General features: G+C 40.5%; 1 protein-coding gene across 5 annotated transcripts in view; it reads left to right on the top strand.

The window, feature by feature from the left end:
- The window catches only part of ENPP2 (ectonucleotide pyrophosphatase/phosphodiesterase 2), a 77,284-nt gene that overhangs the window by 22,066 nt on the left and 32,771 nt on the right, over nt 1-22,447 (top strand). For all 5 annotated transcript variants that reach the window (XM_040586297.1, XM_040586298.1, XM_040586300.1 and 2 more), the window contains exons 3-11: nt 1,234-1,389; nt 3,496-3,621; nt 5,664-5,724; nt 6,940-7,037; nt 8,197-8,276; nt 9,472-9,591; nt 19,284-19,339; nt 21,547-21,612; nt 22,313-22,385. In XM_040586297.1, the coding sequence (XP_040442231.1) occupies nt 1,234-1,389; nt 3,496-3,621; nt 5,664-5,724; nt 6,940-7,037; nt 8,197-8,276; nt 9,472-9,591; nt 19,284-19,339; nt 21,547-21,612; nt 22,313-22,385 (836 nt within the window). The remainder of the gene's footprint in view (nt 1-1,233; nt 1,390-3,495; nt 3,622-5,663; nt 5,725-6,939; nt 7,038-8,196; nt 8,277-9,471; nt 9,592-19,283; nt 19,340-21,546; nt 21,613-22,312; nt 22,386-22,447) is intronic.

Below are 22,447 nucleotides of genomic sequence, written 5' to 3'. Positions count from 1 at the left end.
GCTATGTAAAAAAGTAGGGGAAAAATATATAAGAAAAGATCAGAGCAACTGTTTCCCAAAAGTGCCGTTGCATCAGTCCTCTTAAAATTGCATTGCTAATCATGGTAAGGTTTGCCAAAACCAAACCATGGTCTAAAAGAAAACAAAACCCCAAGACAATTTCAGACTTAATTTTAATAGGTCTCTCAAGGAACAAAAGGCATTGTGAAGTTTTCCTTGGAACACCTCTGTTGTTGAAGAATAACACACTTTTGTTATTTTACTTCATAAAATATGATTAACCTTAGCAAGTAGCACACAATTTTCTTACTTCATATAAGCTGCTATGTAGGATTCTTTTATAGGTAAAAAATGTAAAATATATCAAATATGTAAAGCATATAAAATACTAAGTTTTGAGGAAAAAAGCAGAGATGTACATATCAGCTTTGACAGTAAGGGCCCTTACTAATACAGAGATTATTGAAGTCTAATACATTATTCATGGTTTTCAGACTGGCACTCCTCCATTGATGTATATAACTAAAATGCATTGATTTCTTACATACTTCTGTATTTTAAGTTCTGTATTTTAAGTGGGCTCTGCAGAAGCCCACTAAAAAGCCTTGCTTTACTTCTTTGTTAATTTATAGAGCATCTTAGAATTTTCTTTCACGCTTGACATTGATTTGGTGCCTTCCAGTATAGCAAACCAAGTCCTGCTGACTGCATGTAGATTAATTGCAGTCCTTTCCTATGCAAACTGCCCAGCCAGCCATGAAAATGTCACTTGGTTTCTGAAAACAAAGGCCTGCTTCTGAGGAATAGCTGCAGCTCCTGGAATGGGGCCTTGGAGACTTCAATACTTTTCTGCTAATGATCTCTTGATTGTTACAGAGGTAAAGCCAGGGCTGTTTCTTTGCAGGATGTTATCACAGCAAGCTGCTTCCTTCTTTTTTTTTTTTTTTTTTCTTTCCCCTTTTATTTTATTCTCCCCCAAAAGAGCAACCGTTCTGGGATTTGTTTCTCTTTTTTGTTTTGTTTTTGGGTGGTGGTTTTTTTTTGTTTGTTTGGGTTTTTTTGTTCTGTTTTTTTTTATTTGTTTTGGGGTATTGTTGTTTTGTTTTGTTTTTTTTTTCTTCAAGCAACTCTTCTCTCCCTGCTCCCTTCCCTTCCCCAGAGCAGGCAGCCGAGGGTTTGCTCATCCACTGCTGCTGGACTGACAGATGATGCCCTGTTTCTTGTTCCACACAGTCCTGTCAGATTCCCCCTGGATCAGTACTTCTGGCTCCTGCAAAAACAGATGCTTTGAACTTCAAGAAGCAGAGCCTCCTGGCTGCCGCTGTGACAACCTGTGCAAGAGCTACAACAGCTGCTGCTTCGACTTTGATGAGCTGTGCTTAAAGACAGGTACGATGGGTCTCCTGTCCTGCACTGCCAGATGCTGCTGACACCTGGTTCCTGCCAGCAGTCAGAACCTGCCTGACAAACCAGCGCTCCCTGCCATAACCTGCGTCTCCTCCTCACCTCAGGTTGCTTTGTCAGGCAGGCTCAGCTCAGCTCAAAATGCAGCCCATGTTTCCTTGCAAGGAGCAGGAGGGATGCATGCCTATCGCTTCTCACTGCTGGGCTTTGCCCAGGTTTCCAGGGCAGAAAAAGCAGGGCATTTCAATTTGCATTTCAAAGTAGTTCTTCTGACACTCAATTAAAAGCAATAATTAGCGTTCAGGCACCAGTCTGACCTCCAGGTTACAATGAAAAGAGCGATGATAAAGGCTGGAGGTTGGTCATTCCATGTTAGCCATCCTATTTTCTCCCAAGTGATGACTTAATATTGAAGCAATTCATGCTCACTTGTGGGCTGTGCATTGTGGTTACTTGTGAAAGCACCTCAGAAGTAGAGTTGAAGCAGCACAGGTCTTCTAGGGTGAGCTGCAGGTGACAAACTGGGCTTGTTCCCCTTGCCCCAGACTGATTTCCAGACGTCAGGATGCATATAACACACTGTTTGACTTCAATTCGTTGGACCTTGGGGAATGGAAATACAGCACTGGGTTCATTTTCTTTTTGTTGTTTTCATGAGTCATAGGCAGGGAAAACTTCAAAGAGGGCCATGAGTTATGTCTTACTACTTAACGTAGTGCTTTTAAATTATTAGTTGTACCCATCTCTGTGAGTGTTTGCACAGTGATCAGAGTTGACACAGGTGCCTTCTACTTTTGCCATTAAATATTTTCCTGCTTTATGAAAGAATTACACTTACTAAGCTGCCAGAAGAGAAGACTAATGATTAAAAATATCATTGCCCATGGATGTGCCATACTTGAGAGTCGTGACTTCCTCAGTTCTGTTTATAATATCATTTTAATCGCTTAGTACCAGAACATGGCGAGCTAATCCAGTATGAAAGACTACCTTTGGTTCCGGGCCAAAACCTTCTGAATTTTACGCTGATACTGTTTTGCTCCCATATAAATGACTGCAGAATGAAAGGTTCTTTTTGAAGACTTTCAGCACAATAGAAGGTATTTGCTGCCGAAGGGTAGACTTTCAATTCCTCCTGTCTGCAGTGCACCATGTCCGCATATGTGTATGGATAACTGCATAGCCCTTGGGACTGTTGTGTGAATTGACATATACTCCCACAGACATTTATTAAGGCAATTATCACATGTACAATCTGTAAATATTAGATATTTACAGAAAAAAGCCCCAGGTGAAGAAGAAAAGGGAGTAATAGGCATTGCTCTGGTGTGGTGTGGTTTTTACTGGGCACATGTTGTCTAAATTAATCTTTCAAGTTTCTTGTTGGTTGGACCAGGATGTGGAAAGCTATATGCTTACACCCTTAGGCCCTATTTCAAGGTGAAGCAATGCACTGCCCTTAAAAGAGCACCTAATTTAGACAGGCCCTTAGATGCTAACTTAATTCGCAAGATAAGAAGAGCTGGAGTGCTTTACAGGAGCTGTGCCATGCTTTTCCTTGAATAATTCCTTGAAGAACAGCTCTTGTTCTGTAACTTTGCAGTTGGTGTTGAATCTTACCCTGTAGGTGAGGAACTGATGGGAGTAAAGCAGCGACTTGCATCCACATAGTCTCTTTTCAACTTTCTTTTATTTTGTATGGCTTGAACTGCGAGTAGTTCGGAGAAAAAGAATGGATCACCCAAGAAACACCAGCTTCAGGCTCCACCATTTATCTGTCAAGATCCTTTCTTGTCTTCTCCTTTCTACACTTTTTCTGGCATTCAGACTGTACACAGCCTGGAGTGTAACACCTGAGGGTAGCAGAAGCACTTGTGGGTGGGTGGAAGCACCCTCCTGCACTTGCAGGACACAAAGGTCCTTTTTGTTTCTGGTTGACATGCCTACTTCAGAGGTCTTGAAATCGCGAAAATGGGGCCATAAACTTTACATCAAACTTTTAACGACTAGAGTGTTGTCATTATGACTTCAGTGAGTACTTTTTGTTTTGATTACAATCTCTCATTCTTGCCTACCTGGTGAATATTTTAGCTCGGGGCTGGGAATGTACCAAAGATCGCTGTGGAGAAACCAGGAATGATGACAATGCTTGTCACTGCTCTGAAGACTGCTTAAGTAGAGGAGATTGTTGCACCAATTACCAAGTCGTTTGCAAAGGTACGTCTTTGGTCTTTCTACCTCTTATCTTTCTAAACCTGATAGAAGGCAGCCCTGTGGGTAGAGTATTCTTCTAAAGAAGAAACCCTTTCCTTGTTTTCTTCTGATTTTTTGGAGGAGGGGGGAAGAAGGGGGAATTGCATTTGTAATTTTTTTGGCACTAGCAGAGGTGAATACTTTTAATTTGTTGATGGTACGACTGTGTCTTTGCCTGTAGAGATGGCAATAGAAAGAGGCGTAAGTGGATGAAGAAGAGTTTAAAGTAAAACACAGAAGTGTTTAGATGTATTTGTCTGCATCACAGGGACAGCAGGGATATCTGATGGTCTCAGAAGGAATGGAACATTCCTAGATATGTTATCTCTGTCTCAAAGACCTCTCCCCACCCCCACCTGGAATACTACTCAGACTACTTGGCCTAACACCTGTAGGCTTTGTTCTTTGTGGGACAGGAGTTATGAGAATACAAGGGCTGTAATTCACAGCTGGGTAGCATGGGCTTCAGGTGGCCATGCCATCTTCTGAACACCATGGCTGCAGTACAGCCTGCACTGCTTGGTGGCTAGAGGGTTGCGAAGGCTTAATTTTCATCCTCTACCCCAATCTTTTATGCAAAGCAGGACATGTTCCAATGTGTCTCACATATGGAACAAGTCTTCTGATCCTTGGTAATGAGCTCTACAGGTTCTCACTTCTGTACCTCAGCTAGTTCTTAGTTTTTTCATTTATTAACTTTACTGGTGGAAGGGTTACAGTTTTAGATTTTCTTTTCTTCCACATCATTTTAACCAACTGCATATGTTAAAAAAATGATAACCGTCCAGACCCATACACTGAAAATGAACTTTTCTTCTTTACTTAAGTTTTGCTGTTGGGAATCCAAATAAAATCTGTATATTCCAGCAAGTCCCCATAGGTTACATTCTTCCCCTTCCCAAAGAAACCCAAGGCTGAGACCACTTAAATACTGGTATAGTTTTCAGTTCCTGCCTTTTTTGTGAGCCCCCTCTTACAAGGGTCAAGACAGAGGAATTTACATGTCTCCAGCTTTAATGTATATAATCTTTGTTTAATTGGCTAATAACAAATGATCTCAATGACCCTTGCACTCTAACAAGAGCAAGCCTTATGTGAGAACAGTGTTTCCTCTTTATTCATGCCTTTGCCTATCTGAGTATAGTGTGTTGGTTTTTTTGTTTTGTTCCGTGCCCCCCTACCTTCTTGGAAATTGTCCCTCCACCTTCTGTTGTGGTCAGTTGGAATTGCTGCAGGACACGTTTCCTGCAAATATTTTCTATGGTGCTTTTTGTTTTGTTCTTTTAATTGAACTACAGTTCCTTTAATAGTGCCAGGTTCAAGAAGTGAGCCTCGTTAGCTTAGCTAATAATTTGTTTTTCAATTGACCTGTGAAAGTGCAAGTCATGAGCCACTCCATAGTCAGCATTCAGCAGTGAAAACATTAAGAAAATGGTTGATTAAATAAAGTAATTTTAACTAATCGAGTTCTGAAAGAGTATTAGCTGTTTCTGAGTCTCACCTGATCCATGAGCTGCTCAACTCTGTAAATCAGCTGGATGTTATTTAGTTGTTTTTCTTCCCCCACAATGGATTTTGTTTTATGTCTTTAGCCAGCTGAATCGGCTCATGGAGACACCAGAGCTGGTGGGGAGGAGGGTGGGAATTCACAGCCAGAAGCAGCACTACCTGTTTTTGACACATCAAAAATAAAAAAATTAAAATAGATGACACTGTGCCTAAAGCATTACCACTGTCTCCTGCTGTCTAAATGACACTCTTGCCTCCAGTTTTAGGAGCTGCTTCTAGGAGTGCTAGTTTGGATATTCATGTTGAACAGACTATAACCAGATCATTTGTTCAGCTTTGAAAAAACCTGCTCATGATTCATGGGAAGTGTGACAAGACAGTCCATTAGCTGGAGTTAGACTTTGATTTTTTTTTTGTCATTTTCTGTGAAACCTGTAGCTGTGTCCACATATTTTTTCTTTTTGTTTTTTGAAAATCCATTGTGACTTTTCTGGTAGGAGAAACACACTGGGTGGATGATGACTGTGAAGAGATCAAGGCTCCTGAATGTCCAGCAGGGTAAGTGTTTTGCAGGCAACTGCAAAGCCAAATGCAGCAAGGTTGATGGTCCCTGACACTGCCCTGGACCTCTGAACACCACATTCCAAGCCCTGGCTCTGTCACACAAGCTGAATGGCTGTGGGTTGGATGCTTTCCTGTGCTTCACCATTTGTATAGCTAGGCTGATAATATTGTAACACATTTGCCTTTGGGCTGCTGGATGAGTAATGGTGTGTGGTCTGTGTGCTTGAACTCTTGGTTTTTTATCACCTGCTGATGGGTTTGTCTGCTTTACTTATGACATAGGGAAGGTGACCAAACTCCCTTGAAGTCAGTGGAAAGGTTTCGGGTTTTTTGGTTTCAGTAAAATTCAGATTAAACCATATGTGAACATGGTTCAAGCTGTTTTTTAAATAGAATTTTGTACTTCTAGTGTTATGTCCCTAAATGAAAGGATTTCTAAGTTGCAGTGGGATACAGGCTTAATGAGGGGTTTGAGCAATGAGTAACACTAAGAGAGTAAGCACTTCTGAAACCAGTTGGCTCACTATTATCCTTAAAGTTAAGCAGTCTGCTAAGGTGCTGCCCTGCGTTGCAGCTCTGTCTGTGCTATTAGGAAGGTAGTTCCGAGGTGATAGGAGCCCCTGCTGCTGCTGGTGACAGTGATGGCTGCTTACCCTCTCAGCAGGCAACGAACATTAGAAGTCCAGGTGTGTCCACCTGGGACATCTCTGCCTGCATAGGATCAAGTCCCAGTAACAGTAGTAATTAAAAATGTAGTAAAATAACATAAAGTACTGTCATCTTTAGTACGTGAGAATGAGCTCTGCCTCACAGAGCTTATGGACTTTGTGAAAAGACCAGCTGTCATGAGACGTGGTTTTTAACTACAGATTGTATGCTACGGTAGGTACTTAAGCATGCTATTGTTTTTTCCTTCTCCATCTCCTTCTATAAGCACTTGCCTTTTGGGACTATATGCTTTTAGCTGCTCAGGGAAGGTGTCTTTTATGTTGGAGCTCAGCCCTTTCACTGACTGTGAGTTAACAGTGGATATTACTAACTGTGAAGATTATCAGTTTGTGCTGATCTGTTAGGTAAGCAAAAAAAAAAATAAATTAGACATATAGCATATGCAGTAACTACTTTAGATTCTCTGGAGTCTCAGTGAGCAAGTGGAAAAAACAATCATTTTGAAATGCTGCCTTACACTCCTGCTGCTTTTGCTTTCAGCTTTGTTCGTCCTCCTTTGATCATCTTCTCTGTTGATGGTTTCCGTGCATCGTATATGAAGAAAGGGAACAAGGTTATGCCCAACATTGAAAAACTGAGTGAGTACATCTGTTTCTTTACAATAATGAAAGAAGATTGCTTGCAGCCCAGTTGTTTTCATTGTTCGCTGAGCAACAGAACTCATTGTGGAGCTGTGGGTAGAAGGGCTGTTCCAGACACAGGGCTCCTCTTACTGAAAAGTCCAACAAACATTGTCTTTTTTTTCCATGAAAGCAGAATGGAAGAAGTCCACTTTGGTTTATCAGCTGGTGACTTGAAAGCACCCTGGCTAAAGCCGCACATAGCAATCAGAGTGTGGAGAGAGCTGCCACTTTAAGGAGTGCTGCTCAGAATTACTGACCTTCATATGGTTTTGTCAGCAAATAAATGCATTTTCAGTACACAATATATATCATGCATTCTTACAGGCTAGCTGGGACGTGCCTGCAAAATTTTCGACTTGATTCAGAAATGCTGAAGATCTGTGTAAGTGGGTGCAGGAGCTGCAGTGAAAGTGTGATAACTAGTTGGGGACGTGCCCCAGCCATGAGCAGATCTGCACTCACCTCTGGGGGAGTGGATATCCACCTGGCTTTGTGGAGTACTGGATGCAATGCATATTTGAGCTTCTCAGTATAGCATGGCAGTTTGTGTGTGACCATATCCTTGAAAGGAGTTGGATTCCTCCCCCCCCCCCCCAGTGTGTGTGCTGGCCCTTGTACTTGTGTAGCCATCTACAGTTGGACTCGATTTTAAAAGTATTTTCCAATCTAAATGACTTGATGATTGATTCTATGATCTTGGGGGCTGTGGCCGAAGCCCATGGTGCAACTGCAGCTTTAGTATATTTGCCACTTAAAATTAGCCTGCATTTTCATAAGTTGTTTTACTTAGCAAGATACTTCCAATGACTCTGGACTCTGGAAGGAGGCTGGCTTAAAAAGGAAAACAGTCTATGGAAATGTAGCTGGTTCTGTAGTCCTCTGGTTGCATTATTTCATTTGTTTATTATGAAGTACAAAGAGTGCGTGACTTGATTTACTACCGTCCCGTGGTAAAGACCTGCCAATGTTAAGCAGCAGAATGTTCATTTAAATTGGTTAAAATTTAACCAGTTTCTGCAGCATTTTGAGTCACAGCAAGTAATTTCCTCTGTTTTTGTTTTCCATGTCTGAGAGCTTCACTTCCTAATGTTTGCATTCACAATTGATTTTTCAGGATCTTGTGGAACACATTCCCCTTACATGAGACCAGTCTACCCTACAAAAACCTTCCCCAACTTGTACACCCTTGCTACTGTAAGTCCTTGTGAAGGATTTTGATAGTGTTGCACTGCAGTAGAAATGTGGCTTGTGGAAAGCAAGGTTGTTATTTTTTTTTTTATATAAAACTGCTTCACTGTCCAACCTTTTCTGACTTCAGTTATGGCATTTTCTTCAGCATTCTGAATTTGAGATAAAGTAGATCTCACCATTATGCACTGTCACAGTTTTCCTGTGCTTTCTTATGCCTGCTTTTACAGTTATTTGTACTGCTGCGTAATTACAGGTCAAAGTTTTTCCAGGTGGGAAAAAAACCACCCCTGAAATCCTATCCAGAATACAACCAGCAGCTGTTTCTTCATTGGAGTAGCTGCAGTTGGTGGGACTAACTTAGTGGCTAACTTACAATTCCTGGCGGCTGCACGTGTGTGGGTGCTGCATTGGCCCTGCAGTAAAATGAACCATCACTTCTACACTCCAGTGGCATGGCGGGCAGCCAGGCTGTCCCCACCCTGGCATGCAAACGCTCCTGTGTGACAGTGCTCCCAAAGCTGGGCTAAGGGACTCCCTACTTGCAGCTGCATTTTTTCCCCTTCATTTCTTCCTGCAGCTTCTGCACAAATGTTAAATGGGAAGAGAAAGGAGGGGATGGAGAAACAAATAGCTGGGGATGGGAGAGGGCCAAAAGAAAGGGAGAAGAGCAGAAACTTCTCACATTGCCTTTATGGCTGGACAGACTGTGATATAAAGCCATGGCTTTGGGTGACTTGCCTTGGTTTTTTTTCCTTGGGAATAACTTATCTCACAGTCTCTGGTGAAGATGAAACATTATAAAATGGAAATGCTAAGTGTTACTCTTGCAACCAGAGAATGAATTACTGTTTCCAGAAAGGGAATTCCTGAAAAGGAACTGAAAGTTCAGATCAATCTCCTTTTCATAAATTTTTGCTTACTTTAGATGGTCTCAAGCTAACTTGTAACCAGTGCGAAAATACTTCAAAGTATCAAGTAACAGGAATTTTTCTGCCTTTTAGCACAATTTAATCATCTCCTACTGCTTTAGTTACTACACGCAGTATTAAATGTGCTTATCTTAAAAGTTAAAACCTTTTCTGGTGTACAGTTACAAAGATACCCATATTAAAATAATTTAGTGGTATTTGCAGATAGCTATGAAGAACTGGATTTCTGTGCATTAGGGTTGTACTAATTAATCTACTTCTGCATAAAGGGACTCTATCCTGAATCACATGGAATCGTTGGCAATTCGATGTATGACCCAGTGTTTGATGCCAGCTTCAGTCTTCGAGGGCGAGAGAAATTCAATCACAGATGGTGGGGAGGTCAACCAGTAAGTTTCAGATTCCCTCTTCCTCCTTCCCTCCTCCCTCTCCTCCCGTCCCCCTGTGCTGTGGAACATAGCCAATAATAATAATTAAAAAAATACATCTGTGAACAATTTGTACCTAATCTTCCCCCTGGCTGGCTCTGCGTCTGTCAATTTAATGTAACATTTTGAGTTCACTTTTGCTTTTCAGAATAATAAAGCCATTGATTATGGAACGGTGCTTGCATTGATAAGTATAAATTAGATGTGGCTAGCAAAACCCCTCGCTTTAGGCAGCAGTTTAACACTGTATGTTCATCACCATGGCATAATGTTTCTTTTTATTATGGGTTTCTCGGGTTTTCATCCTAGCAATGTTCTTGTGGCAGTTTTAGTATTAGTGTTCTGTCAGTGTAGCATAGCACAACTTCATAATTATTATTTAAGTCCACAAAGGATCACTGTTACTTGACCTGCTGCAGACGCTGTGGAAGTTTGTGAATTTCTGCCTTGACCAAAGCAGTGTTGGCTGAATTGGGTTCTCTCTCTTCGTGTTTGACTGACTTGGTTTCTCTAGCTCTGAATCCTTATTCTGGGCAAGGAAATGGCCTCTTTCAAAGTATTCTGTGTTACTACAGCTAAGGTCTCCTTGCTTCTGCTGTGCTTTCCCTATTAGTGCATGCTGTGGTGGCTTGCTTTGCCAACAAAAGTGGGTTTAAATTTAATTAATAGGTTTGATGTGCAAGCAGCCAAGGTGCATGCACTCTTCATTGCCCCGAATGCTTAAAGAACTATAGTTTAAGAGCTCCCTGAACAGTTAACCCCACAAAAGAGTGAGGTGATGAAGGTGGGGAAATCAGAAGGGATTTGGGAATACCATAGTCTGTTATTGCTGCTTGCAAAAGTGATCAGTGTCATCCCCCAAATCTCTTAAGACAGAAAGATCCCAAGGGGCTAAAGGAAGTTACTCAGATGTTTTTAGGCTTAGCAAGTGTGTCTGTTATTTGTCTGCATGTGGTTTTAGTCTGCAACAAATGTGAGAAAAGACAGTTTAGAGCTGCAGGCACGTGTGTGACAGGCAGATGTGTCTGGCTGTAGCTGAGCCAGAATATGAGGTATTTGTGCTTTTGTAAAATTTGTCAGCATAAGAGTGAGTGTAGCTACTCTCTTGCCCAGCTATGACCTGGCTTAGCTTTTTAGCATGAGTTGTGTGGATAGGAGAGTGAAGAATGTGCTTAGCTGTTGTCCTCCTAGATGTGAGCAAAGAAGCAGGATCGGAACTAAGAGCAGTGAAAGGGTGGCAGTGGGTAACATCTTCCCCCATCTTGGCTGCAGCCAGAGCCACATAGCTAACCACCAGTGCCTGCTGCAGTCAGGCACTGAGCTCAAAGGCAATATTGTGGCTCAGCTGCTGTGTGACGATGTGTTGAGCAGCTGTGGTTTTAATTATACATTGCAAATTTAATTGTGTGTCTTTACTTAATCACAATTAGGTAGGAGTTAGTGGGGAACTAACTGTTGGAGACTGTACAACTGTCTGTTTTTAAACTGATATTTTTAAAGTACAATGTACATCTATAAATATTTCATCATCTGCTGTGCTGAGTGGGGAACATTGGTAATACCCGCACTCACCTATTAGAAACACCTGTGCTGCTCCAGAGAATAAAAGTTTTTCTGGATTGTAAATAGGTTATGAAAAATATCAGCTGAGATTTCAAGAAAGTTACACAACAGTCAATGACTGTATGCTGGATTAAATCCTCGGGACGGGGAGGGTGTTGCATATGACAAGAAAGGACGCTTAAATAAGCCAGCTGACCTGAAGAAGTGTCAAAAAGGAAAAACACACAAATAATGTAATAAACGGGAAATGTCATTGGAAAGTTGTGAACAAAAGCATAGAGGAAGGGCTAGAATTCAATCCCCACACACTTAGTGTGAGGGAAACCTGTAAGTTTGGCAAACGTGATAAAGTGGCTATAGTGGTTGGGTAAGGAGGTGGTAGATCTTTTGCGGAAGTATGAAGTAAATGATACTCTCTCTGCATGTGGATGGAATTGCACAGTTGATAAGGGAATTGTTTATTATGGGAGAAAAAATGACCTCTATCTATACGTGGGCTAGATACAGTCCATTTCTAATTCTTTTTTTGTAATTTTGTCTAAATATCACATTGACATAGACTGCCAGAAATAGCTAGGTATAAAAAGACAAGACAGTAATTTTAAGGGGGGAGAAAGGGAAAGCTGGGTTGCATATCACTGAAATCTTGTCTGTCATATTACATATTCATCCGGGTCTTTTTAGGTCTTTGGTCTCAACCTGGAGTACTCAAACAGCAGAGTGGTACTTGGTTTGCACAGAATTGGGAATTACTATTTTACTGCCCAGGAAGGCAGGAAAAGTGTCTGGGATTCCCAATCCCCTATTATGGCTAAAACTACCTAGAAGAGAATGTAATTTAATGTTGATAATTTCTGAAATGCTTTCTTGCTTCTTGAAACTGGCCTATTGTATATGGCTTTGTTAAAATGTGAGGGTTTTGGTGTTTCTTCTGTGGTGTGTGGTGGTTGTTGTTGTTGATGTTTTTTTGATTTTTTTCTAATACTCAGCATCTTTCAAGGAAACAGCCAGATTGTCATGAACATCAGTGGGAGCTGGCAGATGAGTAGCTGAATGTTTCTACACCAGGAATTATGAGAAATTAATTTTAAGACCATTAGGAAAAGGAGAAGGGGTGAAAAGGTAGCTTGGAAGTGTTTCAAGGTGCTTCAGCCTGTTGTTGGATTTCCTGAAATCCAGTCTTCTGATTTAGTATACAACTTATTTAGTATACAACTTATTATATAAGCTTTAAACCACCTTGTTTTCAAAACAAAAGTATTTGACAGAAAACAGTCGCAAAACCACTCCTTGTATTGCTACAGCATCTCACAGAAATTAACATCAGGGCCCAAGTTCCCAAGGGGGAACTAAGTTTACTGCTCATTTTTCATGACACTGAGACTCTGTTTTCATCCCAAGTAAATTTAAGTACTAAATTAGGCCCCAGCTGCCTTTGGCTTCTGTTAAGCAGTAGTTTTCCATGTCTTGATTTTATGTAGTGAGCTTAAGCTTACACTGCAGACAATACGCTGCTTTTTTTTTAGTCATCTTTCATGATGCTTAGAAATAATCCATTGGCCTCCCCAAGATCAGAAGGAGACAGGTATAAAACTGCCAAACTGTGGTTAATGGGGACATAGGGGCTTCTTCGGAAGGTAACCCAGCTTGGATCTGAGTTTGGCTCCAAAGATGCCTCTCTCTTCAGAAGTATTTTAATTATAAAAGTATTGAAAGCTGTTTAGGGCACCTTGTATGAAGCTTTATTTTCACTATTAACCTTCTAAAGAGAATTCAACCCTCAAAAAGGGCCCAGCTTGAGATGCTGAGATAAACTTTAAAAAGGGCCCTGACATTCCTAGATAAGTGACAGCATGTAGGGAAGCTGTCCTTAGTCTGCAAGGTATGCCTTTAGACATTAGGCATCATCGCTATGCATCTTAACTGAATATTCCTGATTTTATCTAAATTTCACATTCTATATAAATCTTTGGGATAGAACTATTTTGCTCTCCTGTTCATTGGGATTTTGTTGATTTTGGGACTCTAGCAATTACAGAAAGAACTTACTTTCATTTTCTTGTCTAGTCAGCCAGAGCATTGGCAGGATAGTTACATTTGAGGGGGCCAGGCTCTGCAGAAAGCTGTCATCTGCCTTTTTGTCCAAAACACATTTTGCAAGTACTTTATTGATTGGTGGGGGAGGCATGTCTATAATTGTCTTTTTGTAACTATTTCTTTTTGTCTAGCTTGAGCCATAAGCAAGCAACAGGGCTCTTTGCATCTGTCCAATTATTTAAAAGGCTTCTTGTACCAAAATTTTCTGTCTAGGCAAGAAGGCAATACTTAGTTGGACGAGATCCTGCTAAAGAGTAAGGAGTGGAAGGGGCTACTGCATGTTTTACTTTGTTGGCAGGACAATTTGCAAATGGCCCAGGAGTGTAACATTTGGCAGCATACTGGTATTAATGTTGTATGTTTTGACCAATCTTGTACACATTTCTTTACCCGGGAAATGCTGTGAATTCCCCTTTCCCACCTTTGCCTGGGTGTGGAAGGGATTTCTGTTCCATGCATTACCAACTCTGCTGCAGTGGGTGTATGTGCTTCCTCTCCTCCTGACATGAATCTCCTTCACCGGTTGGTGAGTGGGAACATGTTTGCTCAACTTGGCTTAAGGGCCGGACTTCAGAGCCGTCCCTCCCATCAGCCCTGGTCTGAGATGTGCTGCTGCCAGTCCTTTTGTAGTACAACAAATATGGGGAAGCCTTTGCGAAGTTATGGGCTCTTATTTATTCATGGAAGATTAAAGGTAGGGAGGTGCCCCACTTTCTGTGCAGGTATTCAAGGACAGTTCAACAGCCGACTTGAATAACTCTTGTCATGGTTTAACCCCAGCCTCTAACTAAGTGCCATGCAGCTGCTGGCTCACTCATCCCCGTGAGGGATGGAGAGGAGAATTGGGAAGGAATGTAAAACTCTAAGACTGAGATAAGAACAATTTTAATAGTTAAAATAAAACAATGGGAGGGACACCCCCCACCCCCATAATAATAATAATGAGGGAGAAGGGGACAGGAATAAAATCCAAAGGGAGGTGAGTCAAAAACCAAGTGATGCACAATACAGTTGCTCACCATCTGCTGATCAATGCCCAGCCAGTCCCTGAGCAGCAGTTGGCAGGCCCTGGCCACCTCCTCCCAATCTATATACTCAACATGACATTCTATGGTATGGAATATCCCTTTGGCTAGTTCAGGTCACCTGTCCTGACTGTGTCCCCTCCCAGTTTCCTGTGCCCTTCCAGCCTGCTTGCTGGCAGGGTCTGAGAAACTGAAAAGTGCTTGACTGAGGTGTTTTTAGTTGTTGCTAGAAGTGTAAATATTACCTATCAACATTATTCTCACACCAAATCTGGAATACAGCACTGCACCAGCTACTTAGAAGAAAATTAACTCTATCCCAGCTGAAACCAGGACAATTCTGTAGGTAATATCTCTGTGCAAGTGTGTCTAGCAGTCAGAAGAAGGGAGAACTGTGGACTTCCATGTTCCATATGGCATTGCCACCTAAACTGTTGCTTAGCCTGTCTGTTTTTATCCATAAATGAAGGAGAAGAATTGTAGTCATTCAACATAGAGGATGTAAAAGACAGTAATTCAACTTACAGGATATGTTTCATATACAAATAGAAAAGCATGTATACTATTTCTTGGGATGTTTGCCAGTGTACTAGGGTTGAATCTGTGGGTCCATAATTTAACAGGTCTTCTTGCATTGGAAAAGTTGGATATTCTTTAACTCCTGTGGCATGGTATGAAGACAGAGTGGTTAATCTTTTTTTTTTTTCTCAGTATTTATTCCCCTCTTTCCTGCTTAAGCAAATAAATTCACAAATATGGCCTTTATATAGCTTGCAATACAATAAAGTTTGTCCCATATGCAAACCATGGGTGCACAGCTGACATAGTTAAACAGCTGACTATAAATTTCTAACATATTAACAGTTAAAACCAATGTATTTACATATGGCAAATAAATGACATAAGCTCACAAACGGTACTGACCTTGCAATGCCTAACACAGCAAACTTTATGGTAAGTGACCTGAACAGATGTGACCAGCCATAGAGCATATATAACATATTGCGTTTACATGCTGAGTACTGGAACATTTAGGATTAATTAACTTTAAGACTGCAAGCCTAACCAACAGAGAGGAAATGGAACCGTAACATTTATTGCTTCTTTAATTTAAATTGTTTTGCATGGATAAGGTTGAAAGGACATCAGCTAACTTTTTTTCTATCCTGCATTGACTGACAGTGTAGTGCTAGCCTGCAATAGGCATGACTTGCAGTCTGCCTTGAAAGACAATGGATTTGATTTAAAGACAGTGAGAGCTGTTCAATGATTTGGCTGCAGTAATAGTTTGCCATGCTTTTCTGCTGGAATTACTATCCTATAGCTGAGGGTAGTAAGGAAACTTTATGTGCTCCTATCAGCTGCTTCAGTTTGTTGTCTGATTTTTACCTAGCCAGTAAAGAGTCTAGTAACCAAGGGTACTTCTGGTAGAGATTGCTACCACTAGATTCATCTGCAATAACTCTCACAACTCTAAATCACAGTGGAAATTTGATTTAAAGCTTGCTCCATGCAGATAGAAATACTTCCACCTAGATGACTGCTGCTTCTCTACATGCTTGAAGACATCTCCGTAAATACATTGTTACCAGCAGCAGCTTTAGGTATGATGTTGAATAGTGTTGAACTTTCTTATTTTGGTTTTAGTTAAACCAAAGGTGTCTTGGTTTTGTTTTTTTTCCCCTTAAAAAGAAGGAGGTGGAGGTTGAATATTATTTTGCTGAAACCTGGAGCTGAACCAGGCTCTGCTTGGCAGTCAGCATGGAGTCTTCCAGAATCACTTCTCCAATGTGGTCAGTTGCTGGCCTTTTGACTTTCTGGTCTTTGACTTTAACAGATCATTGTCTTAGCTGTTGAGTTTATTTCAAGTGCAGCACACACATGTCCTCATCCAGACAGTTAATGCCAATGTAAAAAGCTGCATTCCCGAGGTGAAATACTTGGGGGAGCAGGGGGGTGTAGTTTTTTTCCCTGTCTGAAGCCAGTCCGGGTGCCTTTGGACTGCCCTTACTGCTTGCTTAGGGGTGCGCAATTAGAAGTGATCTCCACTTACTTGCATTAGTCCTAGTTCAGAAAGGTGTTCACGCTGTTTTCATGTGGCACTCATGAAGCACAGTCTCCACTCAACAGGAATAAAAAATAGCTGCCACCTTCTTGCAGGCATGCTGGGTACCTTGGCAATGTACGTAGGGCCTAATTATTGATCTGTCAAGATAACTACTGTTTTACTTGCTTGGCTGGAGGGAGGGTGTCTTTTAGCACGTGTTTAAAACTGTTGCCTAGAATAGACAGGGTCATGGGTGATTTCAGCAGTGCTAACAGTCAGGAGCGGCTTCAGCTGCTGAGGGTGGAACTTGGCTGGTCTGATTTGGCCAACCAGGCAGGTTGGACCACTTGGATCTGCACAGGCCAAAGCACTAGAAAGTCAAGCTAGAGTTAACAGATGGTAAAATCCAAATGCTGAATTCCCTGGACTTATTTTGTTGGTACCTTCCCAAAGATATCTGTAAAATTATTTAAACTCTGCAGGAGCACAAACACTTTGAAAGAAAAATCTGCTGCAGCTCTGTAGGGACAATGGTTTTCCAAGTACAGCAAGACCAAAGAGCCTAACAGCAGTGGAACTGATGCTCCTTGTGCTGAATTTGTATTTGACATCTTTTCTCTACCATGAAGGAATTCTACTCTAGGGATAAATCTGCAATGCAAAGAAAAATGTAATTGCTTTATGTTTGGGCCCTTTTTCACCTGGGCAGCCCATGAACCACTAATGAATATGCAGTAGCTCCTGCCTTAGTTAGACACAGGGTCTGGGCTGAGGTTATATACCCTGTGCTGATTTATATGACATAAGCGGGTTTGTGGGTGCATCCTTGCACTGCAGTCACATCTCTGACTGCAGCTTCTGGGCTCAGTGACATGAGCAGTGGATTATAGACATACTTCCTCATCTCTCCTGTTCATCTGCATTTTTCTGTCCCATCCTGTCAGGACTAGTATTCCACAAGCATTTGAAAACAATGTCCCTGTTATTCAACAATTCAAAGCCAAATTCCAATATAAATTCAAAGCCTTTTTTTTCCTTTTTTGGGGGGGCAATTACTTTGCAGCTGTATCATCTTGTGGTCGTCACCATGCAAACCCCAGTGCTGGTGGAAGGCTGGGGCTGCAGAGGCTGAGGTGTGTGCTTGAGGGTCGCCCCACTTGGTGGTAGCTTGACCATAGAGTAATATGAACTAACCCTGAAATCAGACTCCTGAGGAGAAGCACATGAAAACAGAGAAGGATGGGCTGCAAATCCATGGCCATTCTGTTCCTGCTCTTGGTGCTTTTTAGTTAACCACCATTCCTATAAAGTTACCATGGATATACTCTTCCCTGGAAAAGAGGGTACATGACCAGAAAGTTAGAATACAATAAAAGCATGTGATTTAAATTAACTGGATTGAGTCCAGTGAGATTTGGTAGGGTGGAAGATGAGAGATAAGTTAAAGGATGTGTCTAGGGCACTGGAAAGGCAGAGATGACCAATTTTCCCATAAGTAACAGTATCCAAATTCAATTGCTATTAACTATAGTCTCAGTGCGCAAATGAGCTTTCATCAGACTCTGCCAAATTTATTTAAATTAAGACTGGTGCATGAATAATTCAGGCATGACATTTGATAATGTATGCCTAGATGACAGTGTGTAGGTGCCTGTTAGAGCAAGGTAGAAGGGCCTTGAATGTATTTTCAAAAGATTTTAAGCAAACCGAAGACTTTGCAATTAAGTAAGGGAACTATGTTTTGACTTAACTGCTCATGAAATGGATAAATTGCAGTATGCATAAATAATAGGAAGAAATAATCTAGTTGTGTACGTAATATTGGACTTCAAGCCATTACCACTTTTGAAATTAGTTTTGAGATAATTTGCGTAGTTCCTTGCAAGAGAAACTTAATTATGTAGGCTTACAAACTCCTGTTGCTTGCTTTCCCTGATTGTGGACCTTGCTGAGGTTTGGTCATTCTCATTCCCCTGCCTTGTATAGATACTCATAGAACAGAAAAGAGAGAGGGTGAAGGGAGAGAGAAGGGTAATGAGGATGACCAGGGGTATGGTATGGCTTTCATTAGAGAAAGATCAAACAAAGGCTACTGTTGCTCAAAAAGGAATAAATAGAGGGGAATGAGGTGCATGTTATATAGAATCGGGAAGAGAAAGGATTAATGACCTGTTTTCAAAGTATGAGAACAGTACCCTAAACCCAGTGAAACTGGCAGGTTTAAACCAAATAAAAATATACTCATGCACTGTGCGACTATGTTGTGGAACTTTCTGCTACAAACTGATTTATAGCCAGAAAAACATATGGGATTTGAAGGATTGAAAAAAAGGATTTGAAAAGTTCATGGAGATTGTTTTTGTCCTTTCCATCAATCACCACTTTGTGTGGTTTCAAAAAGATCTTAAACATCTATAGAACATCTGCTTGCTTTATACCCCTGCTTGCTCAACTACACCCTTTTTTGTGTATTCTTTTCTAATGTATTTTCTGCTGATGGCTACTAATGGTAGAATATGGGGGAAGTGGGACATTTATTCAGACGCTGATTAGTGTTAAGCTGTGTTGAGTCCTGAGAATCCTCCAAAGCTAGAACTAAAAGGGGCAGGTGACTAATGGCTGGGTCTTGAAAATTAAATGAAATACTGGAGAAATTCCTGGCCATGAATCTTAATGCTTTATATTAAAAGCAACACAGAGATTTAGGGGTGAAAAACCACACCATGGTGGCTGATCCAGTGCTACAGAATTTGTATAGGTTTGTCACTCCACATGTTCAAATTAGGGATGCAGGCTGAAAACTGCAATTTTCACTTCTAGGCTCAGGGTAGAAGAATGTGTCTTGAAAACATTTTCTTTTTATTTCAGAGGGTCATTAAAGATCTGAACACATTCTAATCCTCTTATGTTTTCCTCATTAGATTTGGATTACTGCAGCCAAGCAAGGGGTGAAAGCTGGCACGTTCTTCTGGTCTGTGTAAGTGCCCTCTGTTTTCTGGAGATTTGTGACTAATAATTGGGAATTAATTTGGTGCAAGTGTTTATGAAGTAATTTTCCCTACTCTAAGCATTTGATAACTTGGAGACTGTATCTGTAACCCTTCCTTGTTTCACTTGTGCAATGTTTCTGATGACTAAAGCTGATGCTACAGTTTGCTGCTTTAAGTTCATATGCTGATTTTTAGTAGCTGTCTGAAGAAAAGATGGGTGACTATAAAAAAATTACTTTCCTTCATTTCATGGTGTGTTGTTTTGCCTTGTTAGTATTGCTAGCCATGTTTCCTAGTCCTCTGAGTGTTCAAGGAAGACTCTTGTATTGTCCTCTTATGTCATCTGACATCAAGAACCTAATTGACTCAAGCCTTACTCATTCATTTTACAATCTAGTCTGACCTTTGAGTAAGATATCCAGTTTCCCTTTCCTAAAAGACAGCCTTGAGGATCTTTGCTGTTTATTCTTTTGTTTAATGCTTCCAAATAATCTTCCCTTGTCCCAACTAAGATGTATCTTCCTAACCGAAAAGGAATGAATTTTGATAATTTCTGAGTTCTGAGGATTTCATGTGGATCAATTTCTCTATTTCATTTAGTGGCAGGATTGCAGGAACAAAGAAAATGGGCAAACTGTCAAGACTGAAGTACCAAGGGGGGTTGCCTATTTTTTTGTGATTCCATTAGTAATAATACTCTAAATTATCATTATAGCATATGGAGGGAATAATAAAATATACCACATACAAAGCTGATCATAGGTTTAGGCTTGCAAGACAGGTTATCTGACAGAGCTCCGGTCTAATGCTCTACAAAGCAAAGACATTAATTTGATTTCAAAGCTCTACAACTACATAGTCACCATGCATACCTGGGGATATAAAATGTTATGGAAGGTAACTAAGGATATGGTATATGAATGGCAATAGTAAGGGAGTGAGACAGCTGCTTTATGTATGAATGAAATATATATGCCTTAATACTGTATTATTTAATATGGCATATAGAATGTTTTTTGGGAGAATTTTCAGGCAAACTCTTTTAGGAAAACAGAAGTGTTACAAACATCTTACTCATAAAAGGCTTAATAGAAATAATGTATTTTTTCCATATTGTACAATTAATAAAAACTTCAAAACTGGGCAATAACCAAGATTATTATTCTAATTTATGATACTGCCTTGTTTGCAAATTTTATCATAAATTCTTATTTTTATAGTTGTTTTACAACCAAAAGTTCTCTATGTAGTTGGAGATTGAGGACCACTGTTGTTTTACAAGGCTTTAAAAACTAGCTTATTTCAGAATGGCTGTTGGCATCTCTGTTTCTCTGTCAGACATTTCCAGAGGGTGCTGAATTCAATTCAGCATGGTGAATCCAAGACGATTGTATTTGATTCCTGTCTTGGGACTCTGCTATTGATCTAATGGAATCTGGACTGACTATGCTATTGTATTAAAGTAACTGTGTGGTCACTGACCTGCAGAGCTTTCCCAAGATGAGAAATTTGGAACTTTCAAAACAGATTTTTATAAGGTTAGTCATTCTCATAGCATGAACTTGGCCTCAGCAGCTAAATGAGAAGTCTCAGGATATAAAGAGTGAAATAAGAGGAGTCTGTTTTGTGGAGTGAGAAGTTGTCAAAATTGTGCAAGTCACCGTGCTAATGGCCCGGTGTTTCAGATGGCTCTGTTTTGATTTATACCAGCCTAGTCCTCACTTTGCTTACTATTAAGTCAATGGGAACTTTTCCAGTGTCTTCAAGACCACCAGAGCAGGAGGGTTATTTAAACCTGTACTGATATGAACAACTTAATGGCTTTTACTCATGCCAGCTATCCAGTGGCAGCATCGTTGTGCATAAAAAAAGGTTCATCTGGGTTAAAGCTACCAGAATGGATCTTTATTCACTCCTGTTTAGAACAGTTAGATTTACTGCCTTGAGTTCTGACCCCAGTTACAAACATTTCATTGTATTTCTTTTGGAGCATGTGGACATCCAGGAAATCTGAAGTGATTCTGTTTGCAAAATAAGAATCAGTACCAAGCAAGAAAGAAGGTACAACATACTGAAAGCAAATGATGTTGTTATGATTGATTTTAATCATGTTAGAATCGGTTCATAGGAAGGCTTTGTCAATGCTTTTTGTATTCTATGATAACAAGGTATATTTTTGTATTTTGTGGCCCAGTGTCATCCCCCATGAGCGCAGAATATTAACAATACTGCAGTGGCTAACCCTTCCAGACAATGAAAGGTAATTCACTTATTGTAATCTGCTGTTGAATGACTGCTAGCTTGTCTTCTTAAAAGTAGCTGGAAGAACAAGTGGAAGTTTAATTCTAAAAATTATTTTTGTCTGTTACACGCTGTCACTGATTTAAGGATTTGTTTGGGGGTTGTGTTTGGGGGTTTTTTTGATCTCAGCTTTTAACCATCAGCATTTTGATTCTTCTCAATAAATGTATGGTATGAATTTATTTCTTATCAAGAGGCATGTAGTTACATGGATTAACTTGGATTGTTCTTGTCCTACTGAGTCTAATATGGTTTAACAACCTTACAGGCAATGGCAGTGGCAGAACTGGACCCTGAGAACTGTGAAAATGTTAAGATTTTAATTATGAGTATTTCTTAGTACACAAGTTCCCACATGCTGCTGGCTGCAAAGCTCAGGCAAGCTGCTGTCGTGATCTCTCCTACAAGACTTAAAAAGAGCGTGTGTCCTCAGATGGTACCCCATGTGCCTCCCTGCATGTGTTCTTGGATTTAATAAAGCTGTAGAACAACTAATTGCTTAATCATACCATGGAAACATATGACTGAGAAACAGTTCTTTTTCCATAAAGCCAACTCTCATTGGAAGGTTGACGTGATTTGACTTGACCTAATAGGTCTGGGGTTTTTAATTGTTGTTGAAGAAAAGCTATCCTGAGCAAGACCTTCCTTTCTTTCAGGCCTTATGTTTATGCTTTCTACTCTGAGCAACCAGATGCTGCTGGCCACAGATATGGTCCTTTCAACTCAGAGGTTAGTAGATTTTCTTCTGCAGAAAAAAACACATCTTTAATACATTTTTGGGAATAATTGCC

Source organism: Falco naumanni, chromosome 3 (genome assembly GCF_017639655.2).
Source record: "Falco naumanni isolate bFalNau1 chromosome 3, bFalNau1.pat, whole genome shotgun sequence".
NCBI lineage: Eukaryota > Metazoa > Chordata > Aves > Falconiformes > Falconidae > Falco > Falco naumanni.
This window is presented reverse-complemented; position numbering and strand designations above follow the sequence as displayed.